At 39.5% G+C, this 22,906-nt stretch overlaps 1 protein-coding gene across 4 annotated transcripts in view; it reads right to left on the bottom strand.

The window, feature by feature from the left end:
- Window positions 1-5,383: 5,383 nt before the first annotated feature.
- ccdc25 (coiled-coil domain containing 25) overlaps window positions 5,384-22,906 on the bottom strand; it is a 26,725-nt gene continuing 9,202 nt past the window's right edge. For all 4 annotated transcript variants that reach the window (XM_060916468.1, XM_060916466.1, XM_060916467.1 and 1 more), the window contains exons 6-9: window positions 9,384-9,487; window positions 8,852-9,054; window positions 8,044-8,089; window positions 5,384-5,979 (exon numbers count right to left, since the gene is read on the bottom strand). In XM_060916468.1, the coding sequence (XP_060772451.1) occupies window positions 5,950-5,979; window positions 8,044-8,089; window positions 8,852-9,054; window positions 9,384-9,487 (383 nt within the window). In that variant the 3' untranslated portion in view covers window positions 5,384-5,949. The remainder of the gene's footprint in view (window positions 5,980-8,043; window positions 8,090-8,851; window positions 9,055-9,383; window positions 9,488-22,906) is intronic.

Genomic DNA, 22,906 nt, shown 5'->3' with positions numbered 1-22,906 from the left:
AACAGTTTTCCTTCAGAAAGAGCGCCTTCAGCCTGTTTCTATGGCCTTTTCACGCATAAAGCAAACGTTTGACAAGGAACATTGATTTTGAGTGAAATGAGTGCATTCGAGCATATGTGACATGTAACAACTTTCTAAGCGTGGATTTTCATGTTTTCGAGCTTTTAACACATTTTCATCATATTGGTCATTTTAACTGTAAAAGCACGTCTGAAACGAGTTTTCAACATAGTATTGTGATATGCACTTGTTCAGAGTTGGAAAACAACACTTTGAGTCACTGAGTGCATGAAAACAGCTTTCCTTCAGAAGGAGCGCCTTCAGCCTGTTTCTATCGCCTTTTCACGCATAAAGCAAACGTTTGGACAAGGAACATTGATTTTGAGTGAAATGAGTGCAGTCGAGCATATGTGACATGTAACAACTTTCTAAGCGTGGATTTTCATGTTTTCGAGCTTTTAACACATTTTCATCATATTGGTCATTTTAACTGTAAAAGCACGTCTGAAACGAGTTTTCAACATACTATTGTGATATGCACTTGTTCAGAGTTGGAAAACAACACTTTGTGTCACTGAGTGCATGAAAACAGCTTTCCTTCAGAAGGAGCGCCTTCAGCCTGTTTCTATCGCCTTTTCACGCATAAAGCAAACGTTTTATAAGTAACCTTGATTTTGAGTGAAATGAGTGCAGTCGAGCATATGTGACATGTAACAACTTTCTAAGCGTGGATTTTCATGTTTTCGAGCTTTTAACACATTTTCATCATATTGGTCATTTTAACTGTAAAAGCACGTCTGAAACGAGTTTTCAACATAGTATTGTGATACGCACTTGTGCAGAGTGGGAAAACACCCTTTGCGTCACCGAGTGCATGAAATCAGCGTTCCAAGCGCAGGAGCGTCTGCAGCCTGTTTCTAACGCCTTTTCAGAGCATAAAGCAAACGTTGGACAAGGAACATTGAATTTGAGTGAAATGAGTGCAGTCGAGCATATGTGACATGTAACAACTTTCTAAGCGTGGAGTTTCATGTTTTCGAGCTTTTAACACATTTTCATCATATTGGTCATTTTAACTGTAAAAGCACGTCTGAAACGAGTTTTCAACATAGTATTGTGATATGCACTTGTTCAGAGTGGGAAAACAACACTTTGTGTCACTGAGTGCATGAAAACAGCTTTCCTTCAGAAAGAGCGCCTTCAGCCTGTTTCTATGGCCTTTTCACGCATAAAGCAAACGTTTTATAAGTAGCCTTGATTTTGAGTGAAATGAGTGCAGTCGAGCATATGTGACATGTAACAACTTTCTAAGCGTGGATTTTCATGTTTTCGAGCTTTTAACAGCTCATATTGGTCATTTTAACTGTAAAAGCACGTCTGAAACGAGTTTTCAACATAGTATTGTGATATGCACTTGTTCAGAGTTGGAAAACAACACTTTGAGTCACTGAGTGCATGAAAACAGCTTTCCTTCAGAAGGAGCGCCTTCAGCCTGTTTCTATCGCCTTTTCACGCATAAAGCAAACGTTTGGACAAGGAACATTGATTTTGAGTGAAATGAGTGCAGTCGAGCATATGTGACATGTAACAACTTTCTAAGCGTGGATTTTCATGTTTTCGAGCTTTTAACACATTTTCATCATATTGGTCATTTTAACTGTAAAAGCACGTCTGAAACGAGTTTTCAACATACTATTGTGATATGCACTTGTTCAGAGTTGGAAAACAACACTTTGTGTCACTGAGTGCATGAAAACAGCTTTCCTTCAGAAGGAGCGCCTTCAGCCTGTTTCTATCGCCTTTTCACGCATAAAGCAAACGTTTTATAAGTAGCCTTGATTTTGAGTGAAATGAGTGCAGTCGAGCATATGTGACATGTAACAACTTTCTAAGCGTGGATTTTCATGTTTTCGAGCTTTTAACACATTTTCATCATATTGGTCATTTTAACTGTAAAAGCACGTCTGAAACGAGTTTTCAACATAGTATTGTGATACGCACTTGTGCAGAGTGGGAAAACACCCTTTGCGTCACCGAGTGCATGAAATCAGCGTTCCAAGCGCAGGAGCGTCTGCAGCCTGTTTCTAACGCCTTTTCAGAGCATAAAGCAAACGTTGGACAAGGAACATTGAATTTGAGTGAAATGAGTGCAGTCGAGCATATGTGACATGTAACAACTTTCTAAGCGTGGAGTTTCATGTTTTCGAGCTTTTAACACATTTTCATCATATTGGTCATTTTAACTGTAAAAGCACGTCTGAAACGAGTTTTCAACATAGTATTGTGATATGCACTTGTTCAGAGTGGGAAAACAACACTTTGTGTCACTGAGTGCATGAAAACAGCTTTCCTTCAGAAAGAGCGCCTTCAGCCTGTTTCTATGGCCTTTTCACGCATAAAGCAAACGTTTTATAAGTAGCCTTGATTTTGAGTGAAATGAGTGCAGTCGAGCATATGTGACATGTAACAACTTTCTAAGCGTGGATTTTCATGTTTTCGAGCTTTTAACACATTTTCATCATATTGGTCATTTTAACTGTAAAAGCACGTCTGAAACGAGTTTTCAACATAGTATTGTGATACGCACTTGTGCAGAGTGGGAAAACACCCTTTGTGTCACCGAGTGCATGAAAACAGCGTTCCAAGCGCAGGAGCGTCTTCAGCCTGTTTCTAACGCCTTTTCAGAGCATAAAGCAAACGTTTTATAAGTAGCCTTCATTTTGAGTGAAATGAGTGCAGTCGAGCATATGTGACATGTAACAACTTTCTAAGCGTGGATTTTCATGTTTTCGAGCTTTTAACACATTTTCATCATATTGGTCATTTTAACTGTAAAAGCACGTCTGAAACGAGTTTTCAATATAGTATTGTGATATGCACTTGTTCAGAGTTGGAAAACAACACTTTGTGTCACTGAGTGCATGAAAACAGCTTTCCTTCAGAAGGAGCGCCTTCAGCCTGTTTCTATGGCCTTTTCACGCATAAAGCAAACGTTTGACAAGGAACATTGATTTTGAGTGAAATGAGTGCATTCGAGCATATGTGACATGTAACAACTTTCTAAGCGTGGATTTTCATGTTTTCGAGCTTTTAACACATTTTCATCATATTGGTCATTTTAACTGTAAAAGCACGTCTGAAACGAGTTTTCAACATAGTATTGTGATACGCACTTGTGCAGAGTGGGAAAACACCCTTTGCGTCACCGAGTGCATGAAATCAGCGTTCCAAGCGCAGGAGCGTCTGCAGCCTGTTTCTAACGCCTTTTCAGAGCATAAAGCAAACGTTTTATAAGTAGCCTTGATTTTGAGTGAAATGAGTGCAGTCGAGCATATGTGACATGTAACAACTTTCTAAGCGTGGATTTTCATGTTTTCGAGCTTTTAACACATTTTCATCATATTGGTCATTTTAACTGTAAAAGCACGTCTGAAACGAGTTTTCAACATAGTATTGTGATATGCACTTGTTCAGAGTGGGAAAACAACACTTTGTGTCACTGAGTGCATGAAAACAGCTTTCCTTCAGAAAGAGCGCCTTCAGCCTGTTTCTATGGCCTTTTCACGCATAAAGCAAACGTTTGACAAGGAACATTGATTTTGAGTGAAATGAGTGCAGTCGAGCATATGTGACCTGTAACAACTTTCTAAGCGTGGATTTTCATGTTTTCGAGCTTTTAACACATTTTCATCATATTGGTCATTTTAACTGTAAAAGCACGTCTGAAACGAGTTTTCAACATAGTATTGTGATATGCACTTGTTCAGAGTTGGAAAACAACACTTTGTGTCACTGAGTGCATGAAAACAGCTTTCCTTCAGAAGGAGCGCCTTCAGCCTGTTTCTATCGCCTTTTCACGCATAAAGCAAACGTTTTATAAGTAGCCTTGATTTTGAGTGAAATGAGTGCAGTCGAGCATATGTGACATGTAACAACTTTCTAAGCGTGGATTTTCATGTTTTCGAGCTTTTAACACATTTTCATCATATTGGTCATTTTAACTGTAAAAGCACGTCTGAAACGAGTTTTCAACATAGTATTGTGATATGCACTTGTGCAGAGTGGGAAAACACTATGTGTCACCGAGTAAATGAAAACACCGTTCCTAGCGCAGGAGCGTCTGCAGCCTGTTTCTAACGCCTTTTCAGAGCATAAAGCACACGTTTGACAAGGAACATTGATTTTGAGTGAAATGAGTGCATTCGAGCATATGTGACATGTAACAACTTTCTAAGCGTGGATGTTCATGTTTTCGAGCTTTTAACACATTTTCATCATATTGGTCATTTTAACTGTAAAAGCACGTGCTTTTACAGTTAAAATGACCAATATGATGAAAATGTGTTAAAAGCTCGAAAACATGAACATCGAGCTGAAATGAGTTTCCAACATAGAATTGTGATATGCACTTGTTCAGAGTGGGAAAACACACTTTGTGTCAACGAGTGTATGAAAACAGCTTTCTAACGCAGGAGCGCCTTCAAACTGTTTCTAACGCCTTTTCAGAGCATAAAGCACACGTTTGGGGCATGAAGGCTAGCCCATATGGTCCAATCCTACAGACGAGTTACTGTAGCACAAACTGCTGGAAAAGTTAATGCTGGTTAAAACAAAAAGATGTCAGCATTAACTTTTTCAGCAGTTTGTGCAACAGTAACTCTTCTGTGGGATTGGACCACATGGGGTAGCCTTTGTGTCCCGTGCGAGTCAGTGAGCCTTGGCCACCCATGACGCTATCGTATAACGTTCACTGGTTGTCTTTCCTTGGACCACTTTCAGGAAGTACTAACCACCGGGAACAGCCCACAAAATGTGCCAATTTGGAGATGCTCAGACCCAGTCATCTAGCCATCACAATTTGGCCCTTGATAAAGTTGCTCAGATCCTTACACTTCCCCATTTTTCCTGCTTCCAACACATCAACTTCGAGAACTGACTGTTCTCTTGCTGCCTAATATATCCCACCCCTTGACAGGTGCGATTATAACAATTTAATTTATTTTACCTGTCAGTGTTTTTAATTTTGCTGATAATGGCCGAATACATGAATTCCTTCAAGACTGTTGGAAATCTATTCCAGATGACCACCTCATGAAGCTGGTTGAGAGAATGCCAAGAGTGTGTAAAACTGTCATAAAAAGCAAAAGGTGGCTACTTTGAAGAATCTAAAATATAAAACATTTTGCTTTGTTTATACTTTTTTGCATACTACATAATTCCCTGTCTTATTTCATACTTGTGATGCCTTCACTATTGTTCTACAGTGTAGAAAATAATAAAAATGAAGAAAAACTATTGAATTTGAAGTCATTACCACTTTTGACTGGTACTGTAGTGTCTGTTACATATAATCCCTTGAATTAACTATGAACAAGGCAAGACATGTGGTTTAAGATTTATTGTATTGCATCCATGAGAAAAACAAACAGGAAATGAACCAAGACAAGCATATATACACTGCCATGCATCTCAGAGTCAGTGTGCTTGCGCATCTAGCTCTCATCATGCCTAAAGAAAAGAAATGAGCCCAGATTTACAGCACATGAAACTACACAATCCATGACAGACCAACAATCCACATGTATAGAAATCTGGAAAGAAATGAGTCATTGATGCAGAATCATTTAAGGAGAGGAAAAAGCACAGAATGAAAACTAAAATTTGCACGATAGAAAAATCAAAAAGGATACCCTGAAAACAAATCCTCGCTTTATGGACAGTCACATCAGAAGTTACTTTTTCTTGTTGGGAGGGTTTTTTGTTTGTTTGTTTTTTAAATAAGAAGCCATCTGTAAATTTGCTCCAAGATGATCCAAGCAAAATGCTTTATTGGCACAGTTAGTGTTTCAGATGCACAGCAAGCAAGTTCCTCCATTACGCTGTGGTGTTCCTCTGAGCATGCGCACCGTTTAAGATGTCAGGTCTGCTTTGCAGATCTCCCCCCCCCAGTTACATAAAATCATCAGAATCGTTACCATCCTGTGAAACAAAATAAATAAATAAGTGCATTGTAAAGTTTAAACATTACATATAAAGCTTGGGCATTACCAGTATAACTCACACAACACTGTCAATACTCCTAAAATTAAATAAAACTACGAAGAACCTGCATTTAAAAGGTTTAATAGCTGCATGCTTTAGTATGATGAAACATTAACAAATCCTGCATTTCTCTATTGGTAAAAGTAGCACAAAATGTCACAGATTATGTACTTATTGACTGAGTAGGAGGGCCGGACAGGAAAATATTTGGGTTGAGGTCATGCCGTACAAATGACCAAGAGCCAAATATTTTCCTGTCCAGCCCGACCTAAGTCAGTCAATGAGCATTTTATCATATGACCTTTTTTAACTAACATACAAAGCGGAAAACAATGAACGGTGTGCAAAAAAATTAACCAATCAATTTTTATTTGATTGACAGCAAACCATTTATATGCTGAATCATCTTTGCACAAGTTTGAAATAAGAGTTTGAATTCTATAAAATAAAACTAACTTTACTGTTCTCTCAATATGAAAATGATTTTAAGATAACATAAGTAAAAGTCAGTTCAAACTCGGATCAGCTCATGGAGACCAAGCCTATTAAGTCTACACAAAAGAACTTTGATTTGAAAACAAAATATAGAGTCTAATCAGCAGTCGAGTCACTTCAATCTTCTTCATCTGATGATGACTAGATAAACAGTTGTTTTTTTTCTGAATAATGGATGTGTCCTTGTATAAACAAGTGAATGTCTTTGCTCAAAAGTACCTTTTTTCATTTTCTTCAACAATTTCAGCTTGTTCAATTAGGTCTGTGTCTACATCTGGATAATAAAATTCACTTTCACTGTGCTCAGTTGTGTCCCTCATTTTTCAGAGTAACAATTCAGAGCAAAATGAAAACCGTGGAAGCAAAGGAAATGGGTCTGGAGCCGCATATGGCTTTTTCCAGACCGGATTCAAAAATCTGCATCTGCACCCAGTCATGTGACTTTTCCCAATGGTTTTATTAAGAGCGTACATGTTGGTCCAAACAGGTCATATGATAAATACATATTAGGTATTAGATGTATACATTATAGCACCTGATTTAAATGCTGTAGAAAGGCAATTAAGTGACAGATTTATGTAGCTACTAATTTAAAAAAATTATAATACCACAGCACTGTTGAATGACTGGTCAAAAGATGTTGATTAATTTACTATAAGTGCAGCTCTCACAGGTTTATATTAATGTGTTTCAACAGTAACACAGTGATTTCTATGGTGGAAGTTCCACATAAATGGATTTGAAAAAAAAATACACATGTAATTGTGAATAAGGTGACGTTTTCTTTGAAGAGATGTTTATTTATCATTTTTGAAAGTGTGAGCACTGATTACAAGAAAATAACAGCATACTGACTGTGGTTTAGTCCTTATTCGCAGAGTTTGTTAGATTTTTCTTTGATATAGTTGCTGCTACATTCTGGGGGGGGGGGATAATGCCACACCTTGATATTACATGATTTTGGCAGCAATTGTACCAGTCCTGAAAATTTCCACAGTACATGAAATCAATTTTATAAATGTTTTTATACTCTTCGATTATCTCATCTCATCTCATCTCATTATCTCTAGCCGCTTTATCCTGTTCTACAGGGTCGCAGGCAAGCTGGAGCCTATCCCAGCTGACTACGGGCGAAAGGCAGGGTACACCCTGGACAAGTCGCCAGGTCATCACAGGGCTGACACATAGACACAGACAACCATTCACACTCACATTCACACCTACGGTCAATTTAGAGTCACCAGTTAACCTAACCTGCATGTCTTTGGACTGTGGGGGAAACCGGAGCACCCGGAGGAAACCCACGCGGACACGGGGAGAACATGCAAACTCCGCACAGAAAGGCCCTCGCCGGCCACAGGGCTCGAACCCGGACCTTCTTGCTGTGAGGCGACAGCACTAACCACTACACCACCGTGCCGCCCTACTCTTCGATTAGAATAACAAAAAATTAACAAAAAAAAAAACCCAACAACACACAAACAGGAGAGAAAATGAAAGTCCTACCTCGTTTGTGGTCATGTTTTCACTCTTCATAAGTGATGAATAATTCCTGTAAAAGAAACATTTAGGTTGCACACTTTATTACAGATCATTACAATGGAACTCGATATAAATTCTCTGATGGACAGTACTGTGCAAAAGTCTGTGCAAATGTAAAGAAATGCTGTAGACCAAAAATGACTTAAAAAATAATGAAATGAAATGTTTCAACATTAAAAAAATATAAAACAGCTGTAAGCCATAATAAATGAAACAAAGTCAATATTTAATACTCTCATATAAGTCAATAAAGTAAAAATTATATATACATATACACACACACACACACCACACACACACATATATATATATATATATATATAGTTGTCTCAGGTACAGTGAGTGCAGTTTTATAAGGAAATGAGCTGTAGGTTTTACTGAGCATCTTGCAGAACCAGCCACAGTTCTTCTGCACACTTTGTCACACTTGCTTCTTAATTTTGCAGCAAAACCCAGTAGCCTTCATTATGTTTTCTTTTGTAATCTGAAAAGTGGTCGCTTATGTAATATGCTGCTCAGACACAAACTTTTTTTTTTCTGTAACATTTAATTTTGTGCTGGGAACTGAACATTTGAAAATCTAGAATGTTTTTGTCCTGACTCAATAATGCAGAAGTCATAAAATAGAAATCTATAACAAAGTTTGTAGGAATGAATGAATGAATGAATGAATGAATAAATAATAAGGGGCCTAAGACTTTCGCACAGTATGTTCAGGATTTACTGACTGCTCTAACAATCTGATCCTGAAATAAGTGAATCCCTGTAATACCTCAACTCCTCTTGCTCCTTTTTCCTCTTCATTTCTTCCTTTTCCCTTTTCTTCATCTCCTGAATCTGAGCCTTTTTCTCATTCCGGTCCTGTCTGTCTCGGGACTCTTTCTCTGCTGCGAGATCGGGGTATTTCTCCTCCTTCGTCTTCTCCAACCGATTGATGATTTCATTGATTTTCTTTTCTACCGCCACAGTCCTCACCTGTTAATGACACAAAGTTGAATGAATAATTATGCTTGCACTTCCTTAAATGATTCTAAACACCATGTATCAATGGACTGATACCAAGTTTTGTTCAGGTCTATACACTAAGTCACACTGTGTCCTAGACTTGAACAGAGAGACATCACTGAAGAACTGGATCTGGACTGAGGCAAATATTAACAGAGAAATATTACTTCTATTATTTATTTGCCGCAATAACTACATAGTTTAGTGGTATAGCTTAAAAAAACAAACAATAAAGCAAACATCACAGAGTGGCAAGTTTTGGCCAATTTGAAGTAAGTGTTCCATCATGTTCTACATACCTCTTTCTGGCGGTGAAAGCCAATCTGACCCACATCCATGTCTCCGGTTTTCTTCAGGTTGCCCCATGGCGTGTAAACAACACTGATGTTGTTCATTTTGCAGCCTGTCAGTGACAGACCAGTTGTGTGTTAAATCAAAACAGCATACAAAAACAGTGGAATCTGATCTATTGACAAAAATGCAGTGAATTCAAATCCCAGGAATATCAGTGTTGGGTCCTTGAGCAAGACTCTTCTTCAGCTCTTACAACTCTCACTTAGTTTAAAAAAAAAATCAATCTGGACATGAACAAATTTATTCATCATTCATAAACCACTGAAAATGTGGTATTCATGACAATCCAGTTAGTTTGGAAAATATGTTTTTATCCTCTAAAAGCTCCGGATTGTGTCAATTTGCACACTCACAAAAGTGAACTTCGAGTTCAGCTTCAAAATGTATAACTGAAGATGATTTACTGAAATTTGTAGCATTATGCTATATATACAGTTTAAACAACATTAACTTCAAATATACACACAAATTTAATGAGATGATGTGAAAGTCATTTCATTTAAAACTAATAATATGAAATATATCATTCAGTAATCCAAAACGAATCCATAAATGAAAAGACATAAGACTAGCCATTCAGTGAGTACAAAAGTAATGGTGCCCTATAAAAGCCAGAACAGCAAGTGTGTCTGTTGTAGCAGAAATGCTGCATTACTGGAAGATTTAGCACATTTGAGGAATTTCGTGGGTGTCACTAAATGTAAACCAACTGTGCTGTGAACACATGGTAATTACAAAAACAATAATATTCTTTAAAATGCGCCATGGATTAACTGGTATGTTTGTTGCACCTTTTATTTATTTGAAAGCATTTGATATAGCAATGCAATAGTAGTATTTGAACTAGTTTGTAATCATGGAATGACGACATAAGATTTTAATGCAAATTACATTACAGGCATTTAGCAAATGCTCTTATCTAGAATGACATACAACATATCCAGAGGAGCCTGGGGAGCAACTGGTGGTTAGGTGTCTTGCTCAAGGGCACTTTAGCCATTCCTGCTGGTCCAGAGAATCGAACTAGCGACCTTTTGGTCCCAAAGCTGCTTCTCTAACCAAATGAATGCTTTTCTATGGATGATCTCGACATATACACGACTCAGTGTTTATTCTATCAAATGATCATTATAATATGAGATTACATGGTTGCATGAACATATGAAGTTTATCTTTGAGTGCTGAACATATATCACGACTGAGTGAAGCAAACAAGTGAAAATATTTTCAACACGAGAAGATAAACTTCATATCTGCACAAACAGCATATTGGATAACTTTTTTTGAGCACTCACCAAGCTTGGCGACTGCCTCTCAAAAAGCACTCGCCAAACCTGTTGAACATTCGCCACATGTATCAGGCCCGTACATGACTTAATTTGGTGTGTGTCATTTTGACAATTGTTCATAAAGTATTCTTAAGTACCATATAATTTAACTCCTTTATGTATTAATTAAATGAGTATTAGAACAAACGAATAGCTCCATGAGATCCCTGGTGGTTTTTTTTGGACATTTTTGTAGCTAAACCACCCCTGTGCAACATAGAAACTCTTCTGAACCCCCACTTTGTACGGCCCTGATAAATATATACACATTTTTTAATTACTCAAATAAATTAACTGATAAAAACTGCTCAGGTATTGTCTCCAATACTTATTTTACATATCTTGACTTGTTTTCATCCAATAAGAATATATTTCCAATCATAATTTTATTATTTCTCTTACCATTTTCTGTGTTGACTTACCCTTTTGTTTTGACAGGACTGGCACACTGACCTTGGATGCTGAAAATCTTCAGGACAGGGGTCCCAGATGGGATGATGTAAAAAAATTAATAATTAAAAAAAAAGGGGGTCTACCATGCTAAACTCATATAAATTGTGATTTAAGCATATCTAATAACCTATATGTACCTCCCACATAATAGCTGAGGCCCCAAAAAAGGTTATCTAGCAAGTGCGAGTATAGATTTACTATGTAATTTGGTCGAATAAAAACGATCTCTCCCCACAAGCGGCTCCAGCCGAACACGCCCAAGGTTGACACTTGCTGATTTCCGTAATTTCCGGTTTCGTTTTCATTTTGCAATGGCAGCCCCCAATATGCACAAGAAAGGAGTTTTTGTCGAATATTTCTTGGATTTTACATGAATACTAGGTAGGAACCCATCATTTTGGGTTGGAAAGGTGAGTCTAGGGCGATATTTACTCGCCATTAGATTTCACAACTCGCATTTGGCAAGTGGTTAAACTACACACTGACTATGTAATGTTCTTTATATTATACAGACACATCTGCGCGCGCGCGCACACACACACACACACACACACACACACAAAGTGGCTCACTGTTTTGACAACACAGGAAAACAGTGGGATCGGAGTGAAATATCAGGAATTATACAGGACATTTTTTCCATGAAATAAAAATATGTATTCTATTTCCTTCTAGCAGCTTTGGCTTGATAGCATGCAATATTGCTGGCATATTGCTTATTCTACGTGTATTATGTCACCCTACCCAATGGAGAATGAGCGTTGAATATGGTTTACGATACTGCATGGCTGTCAAGACGTCATACGTCGGAGCAGATGCAAATATTCCATAACAAAACATTTCTGCTGCGCATGTGCAGAACCATTTCTTCATTTGCCGAGAAAGAGAAAGACTAGGCTAACCAGTACTAGGATTAGGTGTGCTATAATTAAGAACTAAATAAATTGAAAACTAGAGCTGGGCGATAAATCGATTTTATCGATTAATTCGAATTTACAGTTAAGGACGATGTGTTTTTATGAAAATCGGTTTTCTCTCAGTTTTAACTTCCGCCACCAACGCTCCCCTCTGCGCATGTGCAGAACGGATCGGGCAGCAGGGACGGATCGGGCACTGACACTATCGCCCTCCTCCCGCGCGCTTGCCATAGACACATATGGCAGCGATTGGGGGAAAGCCGCAACTTGTGCCCAAGAAAGGAGTAACTTCCGTCCGTGATCTGGAATTGGTTCGGTTTTGCGGCGTCAGACGCAGACCAAACAAGTCCTCGTTGTAAGGCGTGTTTGAAAACGGTTGCTTCCAAAGGAAGCAGCACGACGAATTTATTCCAACCCCTTAAACAGAAGCATGCAGCGGAGTGGGAGAAGTGCTGCTCCCAGCGGAATGAAAACACCTGCAGCACGAGCACACCATCCAAAGTAAAGCAAGCAACCCTCCCGGACACATGTTCGAACTGTGTGCTTTATGATAAGAATGGGGCGCGGTGGAAGGCAATCACAGATGCTTTTGCGATGTTTATTGCAAAAGACATGGTGCCCATACATACGGTGGAAAAGTCGGGATTTTTTTCCCTATTTTCTCAGTTTTATCGAAAAGGACACAATTTTATTTATTAATTAATATTTATTCTGCTAACTGATAAATATCATCTTTACATGTTTTAAACTTTACTTAACTTTTATTCTATTTTATTCTGCTGTTTTTTTACTGAACTTTTACTTCATTTAATTATTTTATTTCTACTATTGTTTAATTCTTATTTTTTTCTCTCTTCTTCCCCCTTTATTTTATGTAATTTTATTTTCTATTGTTTACTGTTTTGCTTTTACCTCTGTAAAGCACACTGAACTGCCACTGTGCATGAAATGCGCTATATAAATAAACTTGCCTTGCCTATTATTATTTATTTTTATTTTTTTCGCGGTCCAAATCCTGCACTCCGATTGGCTGGCGAGTGGGTCCGTATCCTATGGTACGGACCCCGGTTACGGACCTCTGGCGACTCGCTCGTTCACAACAACAACAAACATAGTAGAATTTTTTGTCAACATTTATCCTTTTTTTTAATAAGATTTATTTATAATATCAAATCTTATAAATTTTTGCCAGCATTTCTGAGGAGAATAGCATTAATGTTACATCATGGATAGTGCATTTCTCGGCAAATGCTGCATTTGATAAAACTGAAAATAGTGTTCTATGAATTTTGGAATAATTCTTTTACTGTATGTAGTAATGGAAAAGGTGATCTAGTATGTGGCAATGGTTTACCTACATTTAGTGGTATTCACACATGTAAAAAGAAAATTTCCAGCATTTGATAAACTAGTTAAACATTGCTGAACAGTCTTAAAATAGTGTTCTATGAATATTTGAAATATTTCTTCTGCAAATAGTAAAGAAGAAAGTTGATTTGCTACCATCACTATGTAGGCTGTTGTGTGGTACAATAGCTAGCCATTATCTAGTGTGATATTTACCTGTATTTGAATTTAAAATTGTGGTCCAACCATTAAAATTATTTTGTATATATAGACCATATTATGTCTTGAATACTCACTGTTATTTTTCATTTATAACCTTGCAAAATGGGCTCAGAAAGCACCTCAGAGCACTGTATTTTCAAAAATTTTCTGGGGGTGATCCCCCAGACCCCCCTTGCGGGAGGGGGATACCCCCTCCCGCACCCTCCCCATGCTCCGCGCACCTTGGGCTATAAGCCCAAGGCGCTGCTTCGCACCTTGCCGGTGTTGCTGGCTCGTTCGGCTGCCGTGCACCCTCAGCCTCCGGCTTCAGTAAGTTTTTTCAGTCAAAATGACTTCTGTCTGCTAACACCCATGAGTTTGCGTCAGTGCTTGCTGGCGGACGGCTTTTTGGTGCGTTTTATCTTCATTGGCGTGTTTAAGCAGCACCTTCTTTCCATTCTGTCCATACCTAATATCTTGCTGACATAATAAGCAAAACGCAACTCCTGGCTTGTCTGTCAACTTTCGACACCATGTGTGGACAGGTTTTCCAAAATTGTCGGTTTCCTTCAACCAATCATCCCGCCAACGATTTTTTATACCCCTGTCTAGTTTCTTAATTTCTGCTTTAGATGCGCCGATTTCCAGAAAATTTGGCACTATAACTGTCAGACTTCAATCGTTTGTTTGCTACAATGTTGATAGTTTGCCAAGAATGGCCTAAGATACAACTCGGTAATATTCGGATTTCAGCGACAGTGCACAACATGCGAACACACCCGAGATGGAGCTTTACGGCATACTACTACGGAAAGCTTATAGTGCCAAACCAAAAAACGTTTATATACTGGTGGGTAATTTGAAAGCTAAAAAAACCCCCCAGAATATTGGCATTTTATTTTTGACGGAAATCCGTATTTCCGTCCAGGTACTAACACCCATGGGATAGTGATAACGACAGCGTTCACAGCGAAAGCGAGTTTTACTACCCTCTGAGGAAGAAGAAATAAAATAAAACATTTCAGGAGAAAGTTAAAACCTGTAATTTGCTAACACCGAGCAAAAACATGGCTGAATCCTGAATGACTTCTATTTGTATAAATATGGGACTACATAGGCGGCAAAATGTAGTTTTTTTCCTGCCATGGAAAAGCACTTGTATACCGAGGAGGAAGCAATTTGCATTACAGCCGTGAATGAGGATTCAAAATGGCGGCCCGGCTCGGTTTTACCTTTCGGGCGCTCTTGTTTTCTGTTAGAATTTGGTAAAGAAAAAAATAAATATATTATTTACCAGCTTAAGGTCGGTCCGTATCGTGAAATACCGTGACCTTGGCCTTGAATGAGGGCCTCGGTCAGTACTTTCAAGACCTCGGTCACGGTATTTCACGATACGGACCGACCTTAAGCTGGTAAATAACATATATTGTATGTATTTTTTGAGGGGGCATTTTTTTTTTTTTTTAAGTTTGAAAGTGCATTGTGTCAGTGCCAGTTTGAAACTAAGCTATGTTGGAGAAAGCTTTCTAAAAGTTACTGTATGTTCTCACTATTTACAATGGCATGGTCTGCCATCTCATCTACAAGTTTGTTTTTTGGCTTCTTTTTGGTTTCTGGTTGCACTTTAACCCGAAAGGGGAAATTTAAGTGAAAACAAAATAAAGGTAAAACTTGTTTTGAACCATTTCTTTGTCATCTGTAGTTTGATTTTTAGTAGGGGGAAAAAAATCGATTAAAATCGAAAATCGGATTTTTTGTGAAAAAAATCGAAGATTTTTTTTTAGGCCATATCGCCCAGTTCTACTGAAACTAAAACTAAAGACACGTTGAATACCCAAAAGGCTACCAAACCTTAATTAGATATAATTAATGCATAATTACAAGCAGTGGCGAATGGTTACTTCGGTGTGGTTGTAACCAAAGCTGGGACTTCAACTTAGCCAGACACACCAATTTTTTGGTGTGTCTGGCTAAGTTTTGGCTGAGTTGAAGCCCCAGCTTTGGTTACAACCATACCAAAGTAACCATTCACCACTGCTTGTAATTATGCATGAATTGTAATTCATGCACAATTACAAGCAGTGGTGAATGGTTACAAGGCAAAGGATTTTGCAAGGGATTAGCGGCAGGCTGCCAGGTAGCTCCATTGTGCGTAGCTGTCAATGTTGATTTTAAAAATAGCTATGTAAATCACATTGGGAAATGAATACTTAAGTCTGAGTGAAAAATACTGTGGCAAGCATGCATGGAAGAAAAGTCTGGAGACAGAAATTTTAGTTTCTCGGTCATTAGCCTGTGCTACTTGCCCTTGATAGCACTGGCTTGACCGCTTTATTAGCATTTACTAACACTGATGAACACTACACCAACTGGAAGGTTACTTCACTGTTCCGCTGAAGGCACCGACTCGCGGTTAAGCTATCGTTGGCCTTCGCGAAGGCCTAGGGCAGGGGTCGGCAACCCCAGGCACGCGTGCCACAACTGGCACGCCGAGGAATTTCCAGTGGCACACTGACGATGATACACAAACCTAATTATTCAACACATTAAAAATGTTCAAACGTCATCTTGAACTGTCATTGGCTGTTGCATGGCGAGCCTGCTCTTTTAGCATGACTATGCAACAATATAGCGCCCCCCTCCCAGTGTTGCCAGATACTGCTGATGTTTTCCAGCCCAAAATATGTTCAAAATCCACCAAAATGCACTTAAAACCGCCCAATCTGGCAACACTTCCCCTTCCCCATATTTCTCATGAGACGGGCCCACTTGATGCAGCAGTTGCGCTAAGATGGCAAAGAAGCCGACAGTTCGGGCTTTCCTCTCCTCGTGGACCAAAGAATATGGGTTCGTTTCTCAGAGGGACCGTGCTGTGTGCACGTTGTGTTTTGAAAGTGTTGTGTGTTGAACATCCAGTGTTAAACACCATTTCGAGGCAAAGCACAAAAAGGCTTTCAAAGATCAGGCACATAGGGACGAATCAATCCCACGCGCAGTGTGCAGATATGGGAAGCAAGCCCACACTTAGTCTTTGTCAGCTAAAAACAATGCCACTGAAGCTAGCTATATAATTTCTCACTGCATAGCTAAACATGGAAAGCCATTCACAGACGGGGAATACATTAAAAGTGCCCTTCAACCAAAAATGTTTAATACTGGCTCTTTTTGAAATACCATAGTTCACTCCGAGTTGCATATGCATGCTGCATGTGAAAATGTAATTCTACTCGCATTCCCTGTATTAGCTTATGAAAGAAAATAGTGGGAAAAACAAGCGAATCTGAAAAAGCCCTACGTACTTGCGTCACTTCAAAAATTAGTATTCATGGCCTCGCCCACTTTGGCTTGCGACCGCCCACGGGAAGAAAGTTCGGATTTAAGCGCGAGGAGAGATAGCAGAGCCCATCTCGTCAGTAGCTAAAGAAGAGGACCTAACAACAAATTGAAAACATGTCTGAACAAGTTCGTGCCTGTGTTATTTGTGGCAGTAACACATCAATGTTGCATGTTTGGGGAGACTGGGACCTCCCCTGTGCGAGTTATGAGCGTTCAAAGTCGGGCTGGAGCCGCTGACAGAAACAAAACCTAAACGGAGCACCACGGCTCGCCTTGAGGCGAATTACGTCCCGAGGCGCGGGGCTAGCCCGCCCTGGCAGTGCTGGTTCGTTGGGGAGAGGGCAGAGGTTGCTGGCTGCCAATTTAGGGAGGCTGGGACCTCCCCTGCCCGAGTTACGAGCATCCAAAGTCAGGCTGGAGCCACCGACAGAAACGAAACCTAAGCAGAGCAACGCTGCAAGATAGAAGAGGTGAAGAAGAAATAGTTGGAATTTATCTTTGGAACACCACCAGCGAAGTATAATGCAGCATTAGTACTGTGTTCTGATCATTTCAACCACAGTGACTTTTCAAACTTCGGTGCCTTCAGTAGTGGTTTTGCTTCGAGGTTGTTTTTAAGACTTGGATGTGTAGTCAAGACGATCGACCACCAGCTCACAAGCTGTAAGTAAAACATTAACTTTTTGTTCGAAGGTTTTTGTTACAAAATAGTATGTTCATATTCTCCACGTTAGCATGCATGACATGGTCACAAGCTAGGCAGGGATGAGAGTTTTCTGCTTTTCGGTGGATTTCCGCTTTTTGAGTAAAAAAATGACCTTTTTATATTATGCCAAATCCGTTGAGAATGTTTTTTCTTAATTTCGAGGGGTTGGGGTGTGTTCCTTCATGCTGTTCAAACTTTATTAACTCCAACGATGTTTAAACATTATTTGTAAGTCGCCATATTTAGTCTCGTTTAAATCTCGTTGAATGTGATGTAAAATTCGTGTTATCTACATTGTTATTGGTCAAAACATCAATGTCGAGACCATAATAGCCAATCAAAACAGTTTTTACAAAGACACCCACATCCGCTTGTTCTGACCCACTGGAGGTAGCATCACAGTGCTGTTAGCCAATCAGAGGTAACACGTTTACTGATTGCTGTTAGCCAATCAGAGGTAACACGTTTACATGTCATGAATATTAATGAGTAAGAGCTGAAATCCTGTCATTCTCCCGCCACCCACTCCTCCACCAAACTAGAACAGCCTGAAACAGGAGAACCACAGCATTTTTTTCACCAAAACCGGCTCACAGGGCATTCATTCATACTAGAGACCACTGCACAATTAATGAAAAAACGATGCAATGAGACCTTTAAGGACGCCTTTCTCTCCAGCTCGGATAGTCTTTTTGAGGGGCTGCCAAATAAAGAGACAATAAAATCAAGAATAAAAGACATGCCCGTATCAGCCAGAACTGTTGAGCGACGAATTGGTGAAATGGCAGAAAACGTAAGGGTGAGCAAACAACTGGCATAAAGTGGGTTAAAGTGTGTAAGGTTAATGGCATAAAACAAGTGCGATGGTGTTTTACATTTGCTCAATGCATTAAATATCCATATCCATCTAAAATGTGTGGTGTCTAATTACACATAGTTAACAACACCTATTTGAATGGCACACTAACTAACAAGAAAATTTCTAATTGGCACTACATGGCAAAAAGGTTGCCGACCCCTGGCCTAGGGCAATAAATTTTTGGTCCCTCCCACTATAAATCAAAATCTGATTGATTAATTCATCTGTCACTTCCTACATAAACATACACTGCCATGGCCTTCTGTCCTGGCAATGAAGTCCGAACCAATGAGTGAGCCAGCCTAGAGACAACAAACAAAAAATCTCATTGGATAACTCTATTTTAATGTTTTCAGGACAGTAACCCTTTAATTTCTGAAGCAAATTTGATAGAAAATGAGGCCAAATTAGAATTAGAACAATTACAATGAAATAAGAAAAAATGAAAGCAACTAGACTGCATTTCTGCAGAGAAAATGCAGTGTGCTTCCTGAGCTGTAGCAGAACAGCTATCATGCTCACATGCTAAGGTTAACATGTTAACAGCTAGCATGCTAACATGTTAACAGCTAGCATGCTAACATGTTAACAGCTAGCATGCTAACATGTTAACAGCTAGCATGCTAACATACTTTGGCAAACATGCCAATTGTTAGCATGCTAACATGCTAAGGCCAATATGCTAAAAACTCACTAGCTAACAGATAGCATGCTAACACGCTAATGCTTATATGCTAACTGCTAACATAAAGGTGTGTGCACATGTGGGCAAGCATTTCTAATAAAGTGGCCATTGAGTTAAAGTTGATTTGTTGTCAAAGTCTCAAATGAGCAGATGCTTGCCAAATGCATTATCACCTGTGGGGGAATGGAGGGTGACTCAGTCAAGCTTCCAATGATTCGCAGCAATATGGAAAAAAAATGGACGGATAAAAGGCAAGACAAAGATGAGTGTGGGTCAGACCTGGTATCATGTGTGATGGGTGAGTTGGCCTGAGGTGCCATATGAAGTTTGGTGGATGTATGGTGAAGTGTTACTGAGCAAAACTCCATGCATTTGAATGGGACCAAAAATCAGTGGAAGCCTATTAAAAAGGGGATGCGTGAAAACCAAGGAAAAGACAAGTAAGGGACTTGGCCTGAGGCATCAAGTGAAGTTTCCTGAAGTTTGGTCACTTGGTTCAAAAAACTGATGGAGAGTGAAAATTTTTCTCCTGAAACTCCATTCATTTTCAGTGGGGCCAAAAATCAATGCAAGCCTATGGAGGAAAAAGGGATGAGTGAAAAGAAAGGAAAAGACGAGTACAGGTCAGACCCAACTGCATGTATGTGTCAGGGGAGTTGGCCTGAAGTATCACGAGGTTTGGTGTATGATGAAGCGTGTCCGAGCAGGACGAGTCGATTCATGAGCCCTATTACACTTATAACAGTTGTACACTTACACTTATATACACTATTACACCTATTATTCTCTATGGGGAAAAAACGACAGAAAAACGGCAAGAACAAGAGAACAGATGCATCAAAAGCTGTATACAAACACATTACACTGCGTCAGGATGGACGTTTCTGAGTGGGAATGGTTTCAGTATCTCAAAAGCTGGAGGAGTAGTAACGGCTCCAAAAAACAGGTGTACAGGAATAATAATAATAATAATTTTAAAAAAAGAAAACGTAAACTTAAGAACAATAATGTGCTTGCTGCACAAAGCAGCAAGCACACTAATAAAGAAATAAACAAACTAGACTGCATTTCCTTGTGGAAATGCAGTGTGCTTGCTGAGCTGTAACAGAACAGCTATCAGGCTAACATGCTCACGTGCTAACAGCTAACATGCAACTGCTAACATGCTAATGCTAGCATGCTAACGCGAACATGCTGACATGCTAATGCTAACATCTTAACATGCTAATTGTTAGCATGCTAACACTAATATGCTAACATGCTGTTAGCATGTTAACACGTTGAAGATGACATGCTAACAGCTAACACATTAATATGCTAATGGCTAACATGCTAATAGCTAACATACTAATATGTTAACAGCTAACATGCTAACAGTCAGCATGCTAACATGCTCAGGCGAACACAGACATACCACAGCTTAGCATGTGTTAGCATGCTAAAATGCTAATGCTGACATGCTAAGCCTAACATACTTTGGCAAACATGCTAATCCTAACATGCTAACAGCTCTCATGATAACATGCTAATGGCAAACATGCTAACAACTCATGAGCTAACAGCTAACATATGATATGCTAATGGTAATGTGCAAACAGCTAATATGCTAACACGCTAATGCTTATATGCCAACTGCTAGCATATGTGCGCGCGCATGTGGGCAAGCATTCCTAATAAAGTGGCCTTTGAGTTGTTGATTTGTTGTCCAAGTCTTAAATGAACAGATCCTTGCCAAATGCCTTATCGCCAATGGCGGAACAGAGGGATGACTCTGTCATGCTTCCAATAATTAATGGCAGTGTGGAGGAAAAATGGATGGATGAAAGGCAAGACAAAGACGAGTGTGGGTCAGACCTGATGATATGTGTGTGATGGGTGAGTTGTCCTGAGATGCCATATTTAAGTTTGGTGGATCACTCAGTTAAAAAATTTGACGGAGAGTGAAAGCTTTTTTCCTGAAACGCCATTCATTTTCAATGGGGCCAAAAATGAATGGAAGTGAATGGATGAAAAAGTGGGGGATGAAAAGAAAGGAAAAAATGAGCACGGGTCAGAACCAAATGCATATACGTGTCTGGGGAGTTGGCCTGAGGTATCACATGAGGTTTGGTGCGTCTGCGATGAAGCGTGTCCGAGCAGGACGATTCAATTCGTGAGCCCTATTCATTCTCTATGGGAAAAAAACGACAGAAAAACGACAAGAACCAGAGAACAGGTGTGTCGATCCAAAAGCTGAGAACAAGCATGCCATTCCAGATCGGGCCCTACATTTCAACGTTGGAATGGTGTCTCTATCTCGAAAGCCCTAGGAGTAGTGGATCCAAAAAACGGGTGAAAACGAATAATAATAAAAATAAAACTTAAGAACAATAGAGTGCTTTTTCAAGCACACTAATAATAAATAATAACTAGACTGCATTTCCGCAGAGAAAATGCAAAGTGTGCTTGCTGAGCTGTAGCAGAACAGCTATCATGCTAGAAGCTAGCATGCCAATATGCTAATGCCAACATGCTAACAACTAGCTAACAGCATACTAACATGCTAAAAGCTAGCATGTTAACATGTTAATGCTAACATGCTAATAGATTACATCCTAATAGATGTAGCTCCACTTGTGAAATGGACACATTGTATGGTCCATCACGAAGCATTAGCTGCTAAAAAAATGCCAGTTCTCTTTGACTCCGTGCTGAACCAATCCGTGAAAATGACAAATCTAATCAAATCACGGCCGCTAAACCCTCACTTGTTTGGGGTCCTCTGCCAGGAGATGGGGTCAGGGCACGAACAGCTGCTTCTGCACACTGAAGTTCGCTGGCTCTCTAGGGGGCAGGTGTTGCAGCGGTTGTATGAGCTGCGAGGGGAGGTGAAGTGTTTTTTGACAGAAATCAAATCAGATCTGGCGAAGCATCTGGATGACACTATGTGGCTTGCGTCTCTGTCCTATTTGGTCGATATATTTGACCGTTTGAATGCCGCGAAACTCATATTTTGCTCCTCGCAGACAGAGTGGACGCCTTCACACAAAAAATTGACCTCTGGCATGGCCATATCAGTCGAGGGAACTGCGACGTGTTCCCCAACCTTGCAGACTTTATCACTGATGCAGGCACGTCACACGATTTCTCCTATCTATTTCAATCAGCATCTGAGCACCTGTCTGCAATGAGAAAAGAATTTGCGACGTGCTTTATCGCTCTTTTGCGTGGGTTCGAGATCCATTTGTGTGCACAGCAAACGAGCTGTCAATTGATATGCAGGAACAGCTTATTGAGCTGAAGAGTGACAGTAGGCTGAAGGAACTTTTTACAGGGTTTCTGCAGGCTTGAACAAGTTCAATTTAAGATTTTTTAAGACCTTTTTAAAACCATAACAGGTTAAATTTAAGACTTATGCCGCACAAAAAAAATCAAGAAAATTGGGAGAGCCTGAATTACTTTCGAAATAACAAAATTTATTATCATTCACCAATGAACTCATTACATCTCTAGGGTGCGCTCTTGCATTAATGAGGAACTTAGCTGCAGTGGAGCCAAAGACATCCCACAAATCACTTGAGGATGAGGCATTCGATTCCGTACGGTTTGCGTGTTGTAACGTTACAGTTAGCACGGAGTTAGCTGATACACCGTCTC

Source organism: Neoarius graeffei, chromosome 3 (genome assembly GCF_027579695.1).
Source record: "Neoarius graeffei isolate fNeoGra1 chromosome 3, fNeoGra1.pri, whole genome shotgun sequence".
Classification (NCBI taxonomy): Eukaryota; Metazoa; Chordata; class Actinopteri; order Siluriformes; family Ariidae; genus Neoarius; species Neoarius graeffei.
Note: the sequence above shows the minus strand (reverse complement) of the source record. Positions and strands in the feature narration are given on the sequence as shown.